We start from the raw sequence: 12294 nt of genomic DNA, 5'->3' as shown, positions 1-12294 counted from the left end.
CACCGCCGACCAAATCGCCTCCTCACCTGCACAAAAGCCGCAATAAACAAGCAGAACAAACAAGATGTATGCAAAAAACCTCACTGCATCCGTAAGGAGCGTACCAACAAGCTCCACATTCTCCCGTCCGTACTCAAGGGATGAGATCGTCCACTCCCTATGGAGCACCAAAGCCAACAAAGTCGCAGGCAACGACAACATCTATCCAGAATTCCTCAAGAACTTGGGACCTGTCGACCAAAACTGGCTCGCGGCCTTGTTTACCACTGTCCATTTAAGTGGCACAACTCCCAGAGCCTGGAAGGGAGAACAAGTCATCGCCCTGCTGACATCTGCAAAATCAGCAGGTCAAGCCTCAAGTTAACGGCCCATCTCACTGCTATCGATGGGATACAAATTGATGGGAGTGCATGCACCTCACAGGCATCGCGCCCACAGTTTAGCTAGACCTGCCCGTCGAACAAGCCGGCTTTCGACCTACCAGAAGCTGCTGTGAGCAGGTCCTTTCACTTACCAGCTACATTGAAGCTGGATTCCAGAAAAAGCAAAAAACCGGTACTGCCATGACACCGTCTGGAGACAACATTGCAATGGTTACTCAGGGAACAAACCTGAACTCTGTTAACAGAAGACTTGTCCGTATTAGAAGACTACTTTCGAAGCTGGAGACAATGGTCGTATCCAACCACAACGACTATCTCAATCCACAATCTCAATAACCGCGACGTAAACGCTCAGTTGGAAGTGAATTTCTGTGGTAACTCTGTGAGAAACGAGCCATATCCCTAGTACTTGGGCATAACATTAAACAGAAGCCTCACATTCAAAAAGTATATCTACAAGGTGTGCGAAAAAACTAAAAGCAGAAGAGTTCTGATATGCCAACTGGCCGGTACAACGTGAGAAGCTGAGTACTGCACGCCAGTCTGGGCATGCAGCGCCCACAAAAATAATTGGACGTCCAGATGAACACCGTCCTTCGAACGATAACGGGCACAAGCGAAATGCACTCCCACTAAGTGGCTTCCAGTTCTGGCCAAGAATATGCGAGCAAACCTCCACCAGGTTGGCACGACATCGAACCAACTGTAAAAAACCCGATGAAGTGTACATCTACCGTTACATCAAGACCTGCTGGATCCAACATGAAGCCGTCTGAGATCCTGGAAACCAAATCTGGAATTGCGCGAGACAACTGTATGAAGCGGGGTCAACTGGAGACTGCTGCCAAACACTATGGAGTCCTGTGGAGGTTCCAAATAAAAGCCTCATCGATGACTCCACCATTGCTCTGCACGGCTTTGATCTGCCAAGAAAACTACGGTGCTCCATCAACCGCTTCAGAACAGCAACTGGTCGCTGCACACACCTCCTCCTCCACAAGTGGAGAATTAAAGACAACCCAGAGTGTGACTGCGGCCACCTGAACCAGACAATGGACCACCATCTCGCGAACAACAGCATCCTATAAATCTTGAATTAAAACTTTCGTAACTGCAGGAATTCATATTACTACGATGTTTCGATCACAACACAAGCGATCGTCATCAGGAGGACGATCGCTTGTGTGGTGATCGAAACGTCGTAGTTTTTTGTTTATTTAATTTGTATTAATTCGAACCTATCTACGTGACTTTACCGAAATACCCAAAGAACAACAGCATCCTGTTGTCGGACTGAGCAGTATTTAGCCGCGCTACTCCCGGTCAACTGAAGCGAGGATTTAAATTGGGCAGATTGTGGAGAGGCATTTGGAGGACCGGTTATAGATATGGATTGGTGCCTCGGATTGACACACGAGCTCTGACAATGACGCAGAACTATCATCTCCTCTGCCACCCAGTGATCCACTTAATTCACCATCATTATTATCGTCGTAAATCTTTTTTACCGCAACGGTGGTGGGGAGGGCACCGCAGAGGTGCTTCGGCTGTCAACTATCACCACATTTTCCTGCCCTTCGCAGCTCCTCGGTCAGCTACGAGTACCGTCTCGTCAGTTCACGTGTTCACACATTTAGGGTTCAATGTGTGTGGCGAAGCCGCGTGTGGTAACAGGTCTTCCGAGGCATCGCGTCTTCCGAATGCTCGCATGTCGTTAAAGTTTTTGGTCTCTGCAATAAATCTTGGCAAACCAAGCGGCGTTGCAGAAATAACTTTTAGCTCGTAGTGGCCGCATTTTTGGATGCGAGTGATGCCACTTAATGAAGAGCGAGAAGGACACCGCCTGGCCATGACTCCAGGTAATCAATACCGAAGAGCCAGCGGTCGCCACACACGCGCGCACTGCCAACGTGCGAGCAAACTAAGAGTGCAACGCGCACACAGTGGCGCCTCGGAGCCTCATTAGCACGGTTGGCTATGTACGGTGTGAAAAAATGTCAACGTACTTACATGCATTTGAGCACCGAGGGAGCTCTACAAGTTCCTGAACCCGTACATATGTATGCTGAACTTCTTTCGCACCGTACGTCGCCAACCGTGCTAATCAGAGGTGCGGGGGGGAAAAAACCCGAGCGGCCACCTGCGATGAAACCCAATTCTCAAGTGCAGCGAGGCGGCCGATTACCAATGTCAAAATAACATGCGTTCTACTTGACGGGTCTTGCTCATCTCTGAGGGAGCATGGGCGGCATGGTGGAGGTGCAGTGTAAAACACGTGTGCCTCAGAACAAGAAGGACGTGGGTTCGATTCTGGACTCGGCCACCTTTCTGTGTGGAGCTCTCCCCCCTGCATTGGTATCCTTGAGGTTTTCCGGTTTTATCCCACAGCTAATGCAACACAAAAAAACGTACAATGTAACGGTGGGTTGGCAAAACATGGCATGCTGAAAAATGTCATACAAGTCATTAACTTGGGATTATACCTATCAACATCACCCGATTGCAAACAACTTGGCAGGCCACCTCTAAAAAAGAGTAGCTTGAGGCTTCGAGGTTCTTCCGGGTTAACAAATCTAACAAATAACAAACTAATCACCATAATGTTGTGTTTATAGTTTGTTGTCCTTCCCCACATCTCGGATTAGCACGGTTGGCCGTATATGTGGTGCGCAACATAGGTTCAATATAATAGTGGTCTATCCACTGCTGGATGAAGGCCTCTCCCAAAGCCATTGCCAGCCCTCATGGCACTACAATGCGCCCAGCACGTGCAAACCAGCCAATGTCGTTGCTTTCGAGGGCTACTGCGTCGCGAGTCATGCCCTAGGGGCCGACAACCCCAGCCGAGCGACGGAGTCTGCCCGAGTCCACTTTACTCTTTTGTGTGGGAGGATCGGGTGTGGCGGTCGCATACTCACTCAAGGGATTCAGTGTTCTACTCATCTAAAGAGCCTCGGCACCACACTCGGAAGAATATCGTTTGGTCACCACGTGCAAAATCGCAGTCAGGTCCTGCAATGTTCATAGTAGGGATCTACGGACACATTCGACCACTATTGGGTCGTGACAAAGCCAACACGGTGGCCGTACGTATGTTGAACTTCCATGTATTCCAGATGCAAACCAAAAGTGACTACCACGCGTTAGCGTGTGCCTGTGTTCCTTGTGCGAGATGAAGGGACCGATTGGTCGGCTTGGTCCGTTGGCGGGGCGAGCGCGATGACATCACCGATGACATCACTGCACACAACCGATTCCCGCTGGCACGTGCCCAGCAGCCGATTTGGCTGCGGGCATTTTTGTGTCAGGGTAAACATATATATAATAAACGACATTTCAGGAAATGGCCCTTCTTCATTGGACAAATATGAAGGGCAATTACCCAAACGTTACCTAGTATATATCGAGCTGTATTAACTATTGAGCTGTATAGCTCTTTTTCAGAAGTCACCTAATAGACTCAACGAATTGACTTATCGCGTAGACATTTATAGCAGCCAAATACTCTAAACGCACGTTGATTCTAAATGTAGAGGAAAACCCTGGAAGACCCGGAGAAAAATCCACGTGACCACGCAGAGTGAGAGAGAGAGAGAGAGGCACGCAAACTCCAAATATACAGCAGGCGGCCGGATCGGGATCAAACCCACGTCATCCTGCATACCAGGCGGGGTATTTAACATCTCACCACAGTGGCTGTCGTTGCATAATGGTTCGCACACTTGGCCTGAAATCTCGGAGATTGCCGGTTCGATCTCCCGGCATGGCTACTGAAACAAGGGGCACATTTCCCAAATGCCCCTGCGCATTTTAAAAGTCTTTACCCGCCCTGCAATCTAAATGGGTGCACCGCGAAGAGTCAATCGGTGGGTTGTGTGTGATGGGGTAAAGTGTGGGTTCTCTCACCGCTTCCAAGATATCTTGCCGGGGTGGAAGAGGAGGCCAAAAACCCCTCCAGTTGGGCTCTCTGTTAGAGCGAGCTCCATCTTGTGGAGGTAATTCTGCCAGCAGAGCGGCACGAGCAAGCAATTGCGGGGCTGCGCCTTTAGCTCGCTATATCGTGTCCTGTAAGAGGTGGGATCACTTCTTTTTGCAGAATTTCCAACATTGGCTGGACGTTCGACAAAAGCACGAACATAAACGTTGCATGAATCGGGCCCTGCAACGAGTTGGTTATGACTTTGACTTAAAACTTTCGTGACTGCAGGAATTCATACTCTTTGGTTCTTTCAGAAAAGTCACGTAACTTTGCCGAAAGAACCAAACAATAGTTGGTTGTGACCTTGGCCAGGATATGAACCAGGTCCCTCTGGATCATGAGTCGTCCAGTAAACTGGCCCTATTCCATTGGGGATTATTCGAAGCTATAAATATTGCAGTGACACACACACACCCAGAGTGGCCTCCCGTGCCCACGCATCCCTTCTCTGTAGACGCAGCCACCACTGCGTCAATGTCAATCCACTGTTGGACGAGGGATTTCCCGCGCTGTGCGGGCCGTGGGAGTTATTCCACGATACTCTACGCAGATCTGTTCGGGGTTGTGCAGGCAGGGGAGCACAGAAGTGCAATACAACGATAGATCTTTTCTGCATTGTCCACTGTTGCCCAAATAGCAGTAGAAGCCGGCACATGGACGGGCGGATATTATTATCCTTCACGGTGTGTAGACATGACAATCGATTCTCATGCAGCACTCGTGGGGTCGAATGTAGAGTTCTATTTATTCACATAAACCACGCAACACCTGTGGCAGGATGTCGCGAGAATGCGCCGTGGAATCCATGGGGCTTTGTCGTGTGGGGCAACCCCAGGCGAGCGGCGAATCGCTCGGATTCTCAAGACTCAGACGGACTCGAGGGTTTCGCGTAACCAAAATACCACGCGCGTGCACACACACAGTCACTCAGCACCAAGCAACATTAATAGGCACGAGGAAAAGCCTTCCCGCCGCTTATTCAGACTCTCGTCTTCCGGTGTAATCCGTGGCCAGCAGTTCCACCCCGTCAACCTCTGCAATCCCAATACGACACACCCGAGAAGGAGCATTAACGGAGTGTCATCCTCCGATTTCAGCCAATGTCAGTGTACGTTAACTGCGCATAGTGATAGAACCCAATTGTTTGGATTTTGTTCGGCCCTTGTGGCCTCTTGTATGTGCAGTAATAGATGAATAACCCCTCAACACTTCACATCATTCCGCTTCCCTGCATATACCACGGGCTGTTGTTTAGCTGGTACCGTTTTTTTTTTATTTACCATGCCAATCAACGCTCTCAACGTAATTAAGGATTTCGAGGCCGATTACCTGCATTGGACAGCGCCAGAGGCCGATGTGCAACCGTCGGATGTTTAACTTCTCATGCGTCTGGAAAGAATGTATCCACAAAGTGGTTGCCCAATTGGTGGATATAATCTTGAAGCGCCAGTCGCTGACTCACAACCACTTCTCAGTATTTCATAGAGTGTGCGCGATTCACAGTGTGATGCATCGATCCACAGGCCCGAGTCGCATCTCACACCAGCTATCTTTATGATGGTGGACACGCCTGGTCAGTAAAGCCGCGTGGCTGAGAGTCGGAGCCATCGCCTGTTCACCTTGGGGTGCACCAGCAATGTCGTCTGGCCCCTTCACCATTTAACTTAGTTGGGAAGTGGTGGTATCGCGCGCCTGTCATCCAGCACTGTGGAGGCGAGGGTTGGTTGATCACACACACATGTTGTGAAACTCCCTTCCCGTGCGTGTCGAGGTGCCACGCCGTAGCTCGCCAGGAGAAGACAGTACAGCAAGCGGACCAAAGTTTCCCTCTTACGTGTTGCGGTGTTTTCTCCATGTGCTCCAGTTTCCTCCCACGTGTGTAGACATCTTAACATAATAACCTTATCCAGGACCCTCCCAATAAAGCCCCATGACTCAGTGTCGCTTTTCTGGATAAATACAGTCATTATAATTGTGATATTACATTTTTACATTAAACTTTCGTGACTGCAGGGATTCATATTCTTTGTTTTTTTCGGTAAAGTCACGTAGATAGAAAATAATAAAATGAAAATGATGACAAAAAACTCACAACGTTTCGATCGCAACACAAGCGGTCGTTTTAATTATTATTTTTTTCATTATTTTCTATCTACGTGACTTTACCGAAAGAACCAAATAATTGTGATATTATTTCCAAATTGACTCTTTCGCGCTAAGCTGTGGAGGACGGTGTGGATGTGATGGGGACACATTCATCAGACCTGCTGCTGCTGCTGCTGATGCTGCTGCTGCTGGCACTGCCCATTGCGAGCTGTATCTGTGTTTCTCTCACCTGTAAATTCATTTTCACCGTCTCACCTCAATTTGTTAATTTTAATGAATCATCCCGTGCGATGCGCGGGCACGATTAACACGGTTGGCTACTACGCTGCACACATACATACTACCACCATCCATCGTTATCGTACACATTTTTGTTTAAATCAAAACGTCACACTCCGCCAATGTTCCTTATGAATGGGACATCCCTCCTTTTTTTCTGCTCCCCACACAGTCTGGAACTTCCTCTCATAAGATGTATAACATCACAGACTCCTCCTTGTTCAAGCCTAAACTCCAACATTATTGCCGCAGTTGTTCAAGATGGCCATGGCCGACTACTGATCCAACAAAGCCAGGAATAAAGTGGATCCAGATTGCGGTGTGAGCTATTTTCAAACTAAACAATGATTGTTTTTTTATTTGACCAAGTAAGGCGCACTGGGCTATGAAGCTCTCTTTCAGAAGCGACCAGGCCACCGGTGACAGCTCAACGAAGTGGCTTCTCACGTGGAAATGGAGAGCAGACAAAGAACTCGAAACGCACGTTTCTAAATGTGGAGGGGAAAACTGTAGGACCCGGAGAAAAATCCACGCGACCACGGGGAGAACATATAAACTCCAAATATAAAGGCGTCTGGGTTGGGATCGAACCCACGACCCCCTGTATGCCAGGCGAGGGAGTTAACATCTCGCTACCGCGGTACCCCCAATGAGTGCACAGAAGAAAAAAAAGACGAATGTTTTGGCGTTTTCATACTCCGTGTGCTCTTCACATTTTTGTTCTAAAGCACCGGTGAGACAAAGCCATCAAGGAGGTTGTCTCTGGTGTAGGCCAATCAGGTCCAAGGACAATGCATACATCATCGCAGCATATTTGTTTGCATGTTTTACCACAAGCATGTGTGGTTAATGCAGACTTGATGATGCCTTGTTATCTGTGTGTCTATTTGATGTTTAAACTGTCAACCAACACCTCCTGTATTATTGCCAGAAAGGGGTAAATCCTTTTTATTTATTTTTTCATATCAACGTAATACTGACAAAAGGGGCCCCATAAAAATACGCGTTGTTAAAATGTGTTTTTTTTTCACAGTTGAAACCAGCTCCGAGGGCTAAAATTATTGAAATATATTTCGGCAGCGTTGTGCTCTGTTGCATTCAGTTGCAACGCGTTTAACCGTTTCCCGTTCTGATAATGTGCACGTCATTGTAACGAGAATGGAAGACATTTTTTAATTAAATAACTTTTATCGGTACCGAGGATCCTACAATGCCATGCGGGAGGGCGTGTGGCACAGTTTGGCGCCAGCTATTATAGAGTGCGGTCGTGTTGCTACAGTTCTCTGCGGTGAGTACAATGTCTTTAAAAACAACGGCGCTATGCCTCTCTAAATACAGTTAACGCTGAACCGCTTGCGTGTTCCTATATTCAGCGGTGAACGGGACCCACCCTGAAACTTGCCGTGGTCTCGGAACTGCAAAGGGTTAAAATCGGGTAATTTCTCGCGATTGATGGAGGTGCAACCTCGTGGGATCCGATTGCACCAACATTGCTGAAGTGTTTCCCAGCCCCAATAGTCCACGAGCCCACACCACACATTTCACTTGGTCGGTCCCACCTGACGTGGCGTAACTTCAGTGGTTCCAATTTCACAATGCAGCCAACAACAGTGAATTAAGTGCTAATCATGTGAAGTGAGAGGATTAATCAAGTAATTCACTAATTAGCCATAAAATAAATGAGTACTGCTAAGGTTTAGCTACCTCAGGTGGTACCAGTTCCTGCCCTGGCCCATGGGCTAGGAACAACAGAATACATGACCCAAGTTGGCCTGCACCCCTGCTTTTCATTCACCACAATTTATTTCAATGTAATTCTTAAAATCAAATAGTTAACACAATTACTGTTTATAAATTATGATGATGAAGCTGGAGTCACATGAATGTTCACCAGAGGAAGCTGGTTCTCTTCTGGGGCTCAACACCTCACCTTGTTGGCTTGATAATAGAACGTGAAAACAAAAATCTGTCAGAAAACTAAATCCTGGCAGAGCCAGGATTTTCAGGGAGAGGGGGAATGAAAAATGATACGAGTTGTGTTAGTAAGTAAGGACTTGTCCCTTGCTCTCTATTCGACGCGTGTGCGGCGATGGCGCAGCCATCGATCGAGGGTCGAATTCGAACCGCGTTGTGTGATCGGCATCGCGCTCGCTGAAGGTGAATGCCTTCAGGGAAGTCGTGTCCTGTATACGCAACTGCGCACAATTCTATGAGTCACTTATAACCGCTTTGCCTCAGCAGGTGACTCAGCAATTCCGCCACGCTGTCCGACTCCTCCACAATGTCGAGTCGAACCTCCCTCTGCCACGTGGAGGGAAATCATCTCCACGTGGTACCTGTCATGTGCGTATATGAACAGGCATTGCAGTCCCTTTTCGCTGCGTGCGTACCGAATTTTAAAAATTGCGCGAAAAATTCGCTTTTTTTTTCTTCAAAGAACGCATTTGCGAAACGTTCAACTTAGAAGGAAAAAAGTTCCCTCGTGAATCGGCAACGTATATGCGATGCAACGCACAATGCGGCAAACTTATATCAGTAGATTCCTGTCTACCCCTTTGCCCTACCAGTAGCTACATCCCATGAGTAGCTATGCCCGTCGTTCAAAACCCACCGTGTTCTTCTTGCCGTTGTTGTATGACAGTCAATTTAACACCCGCGCACTTTGAAGACGCCTCTCATCATGAACAGTTGGAAGGGAAGCCACTGCGTCGCACTACCTTACCCAGCGTGACGGTCCCAAAGCGCAAATCCTAAATGCGACCATCACCCATGACACAACTACGCGGATTGTATCTATCTGTAGGTATGAATTTGGTCATCCTGTATATTAATCAGTGGTCTACATTTGCAAGGCGAGCGGACTAACCTACATCTCCTTCCATCTGTATGGGGATCGAGCGTTCCCCCTTGCTCACGAGGGGCGATCCGCTCTCCTCCCACTTTGACGAGGTGGTCCAAATGTCTTGCGACTCACAAATTAATTGACCATGAACATATTTTTCCTATGCATATTCAATTTCTGTTTAAAATAAACGTTACTTTAAAGAAAATAAAAGATACGTATTAGAGGATTAAATGGGGTGTTCGCAAGACATTTGGACCATCCTGTAGTATAAACACTCATCATTAATTGGCTGACAACATCTTTAAAATAAAAAGAAAACCCAACGCATGACCCTTTTTTCAAAGAGTCCGACGAGCCGGTGAAGCTTTCGTGTAATCGCAGTAACTATTATTGGAACAACATGCACGTCTATTGATACGTTTCAATCGACGTGCTCGATCGCAATCACATCAGACACTCGTGAATGAATTCCATAAGAGGCCCATTCCACTCACGCACGCAGCCGCCACTCGGTGCAGAGCGCGTGGAGCCGCGCTGCACTGAGCGGAGCTGCGATCTGCACTAAGTGGAGCTTCCCTGCACACGTGAAGCTTCCCTGCACTATACGGAGCCTCGCTGTACTGAGTGGAGCTTCCCTGCACTGAGCGGAGAGCCTCGCTGCACTGAGCGGCCACTGTGTTCCGCCACGACGACTCGGCTACTTTACTAAACACACACTCCCTCTCTGTCTCTCTCCGGTATCATCCGGTCTCAAGCGCTCCTTCGTAGAGAGGTCGTTCCAAGCGACCAGACGGTCACTTCGATGGAGGTCTCACTTAAGCCAAGTGCACCAGAATTGCAACGATAAACAACCCACGTCGCATATTCATTGCGTTGGCTCGTTATGCACGGTAACAGCTTCCTTTAACAATGTCAACTAAGCGCAATGGAATAGTGTAATCTGGATATCTGTTCAGCAGTTCCGTGTAAGAGGAAACGCAGGGCGCTTTACAGACATCAGCAAGTGAATCTATATGCGGTTCGCCCGACATCCAAGGTGCTCATTCATACGCCTAATTAAAAACTGTACATCATTAACAGGAACCCGATATGCGAACTGCCCAGAGGGCGCAACTTCTGGATACACAAGCCCTGCAGGTGTGTCTATGTATGTTTATGTAGGGGTGTTTATGTGCCCCCTGTAACGATTACGGATTCGGGTGGAAAAACAAGCTTAATAAAAAAATCTGCACATCAGAAAACATTATTTTACGTACGGTGCTGTCATTGTCAGTCGTTGGGAACATTGGTGCGTGGATGAATGGGTGAGTTGAGTTGGTGAGGGTTGAGAGATCGGCTGAGGTTGCGTTTCGAGAGTCGCATTTGTAGCGTGAGCGAGTGGAGTTGACGAGTCGCGAAGTGAATTGGTCAGGGCGAGTCAACCCGGAGAAGATATTTGGGAGTGAATGGACGGTGGGCGAGTTACGTGCAGGGCGCGCTACCCCGAACGAGTTTGCGAGTGAACGCAGTCGTAGTCACGGCTCGTCGTAGTGCTCACGGCTCGTCGTAGTGCTCACGGCTCTAGTGGTCACAGCTCTAGTGGTGGTCACAGCTCGTCGTAGTGCTCACGGCTCTAGTGGTCACAGCTCTAGTGGTGGTCACGGCTCTAGTGGTCACGGTGGCGGACGGAGCGTGAGTGGCGAGGCGCTAAGCGCTACTGCTGCGTGGCCGGGCGGAACAATGCGCTCCTGAGCGAGTTGGGGCGCAGCGTTCGAGTCACCACCGCAGCGGCGTCGTCGTCGTTGCGTTTGTGAGCGAGCGGAGCAGCGCGAGTCACGCCGCGGCACGGTGGATGTATGGGGGTGTGCCGGGGGGAGGTGGCGGGGGTGGTGGAGGAGTGGGAGTGCAACAGGCGGAGCAGCTCACTCACACGAGTGCGTGATAGGAGAACGCCCAGCCGCGCGGCCGCTCCAGCACGTTGTAGAGGGCGTTCTGCAGGCGCCGGTACCGCGCGTGGCGCTGCGCGGCCCGCCGGTAGCGCCACGCGCGGCCCGGCACCACGGGCACCGGCACCTGCAGGATGCTCCGCTTGCGCTCCACCGACAGCGCGAACGTCGAAGACGACGCGGAGGAGGCCGCTGCACCGGGCGCGCGGACACCGGGGGATGCCCCCGTCAAAACCTCTCCCACCAGCACCACCTCCTCCACCTCCTCCTCGTCTTCCTCCTGGAGCATCTCGACCGCGGGCTCCATGAGCCACTCGCCGCCGCTAGCGCCGCCGTCTGCCGGAGTCGCGGCTTGGAGCGCCGAGGTCTGAGCGCGCATCGCGGCCGCGCGGCATGGCGCTGGGCGGGGGAGAGAGGTCACCGGGGCCACGGCCTCGACGCCACCATCCCGTGCGCCCCCCCTCCTCGGTGCGTCCTGCCAGAGCGTCTCGGGGCGCACGTCGAAGGCGCGCGGTGGTCCAGGAGCCGCGGGTTGCGCGTGGCGCCTCGATGAATGAACGCGGCGCGGCGCTGCCTTTAATAAGCAGCGATGCACCCCCCCACTCCCCTCCCCTCGGCAGTTCAGCCACCGCCACACGAGGGCTCCCCGCTCCACCTCCCCCGAATGCGCGCGTCAGTGACTGCACCTGTCGCACGCAATCACGGGGCGAGGTGTGCGTAGTGCGTAGTGTGTGTCAGTGTGTGTGTGTAGGTGTGTCAGTGTGTGTGTGCGTAGTG

General features: G+C 50.2%; 1 protein-coding gene across 2 annotated transcripts in view; it reads right to left on the bottom strand.

The window, feature by feature from the left end:
- The window catches only part of LOC133353301 (potassium voltage-gated channel subfamily KQT member 4-like), a 107296-nt gene extending 95247 nt beyond the window's left edge, over positions 1 to 12049 (bottom strand). For both annotated transcript variants that reach the window (XM_061569425.1, XM_061569424.1), the window contains exon 1: positions 11502 to 12049. In XM_061569425.1, coding sequence (XP_061425409.1) covers positions 11502 to 11896 — 395 coding nt within the window. In that variant the 5' untranslated portion in view covers positions 11897 to 12049. The remainder of the gene's footprint in view (positions 1 to 11501) is intronic.
- Between the last annotated feature and the right edge of the window lie 245 nt (positions 12050 to 12294).

Source organism: Lethenteron reissneri, chromosome 43 (assembly GCF_015708825.2).
Source record: "Lethenteron reissneri isolate LAM-NWPU_2019-01 chromosome 43, ASM1570882v1, whole genome shotgun sequence".
Lineage (NCBI taxonomy): Eukaryota > Metazoa > Chordata > Hyperoartia > Petromyzontiformes > Petromyzontidae > Lethenteron > Lethenteron reissneri.
The sequence above is the reverse complement of the archived record's forward strand: the minus strand, read 5'-3'. Positions and strand labels throughout refer to the sequence as shown.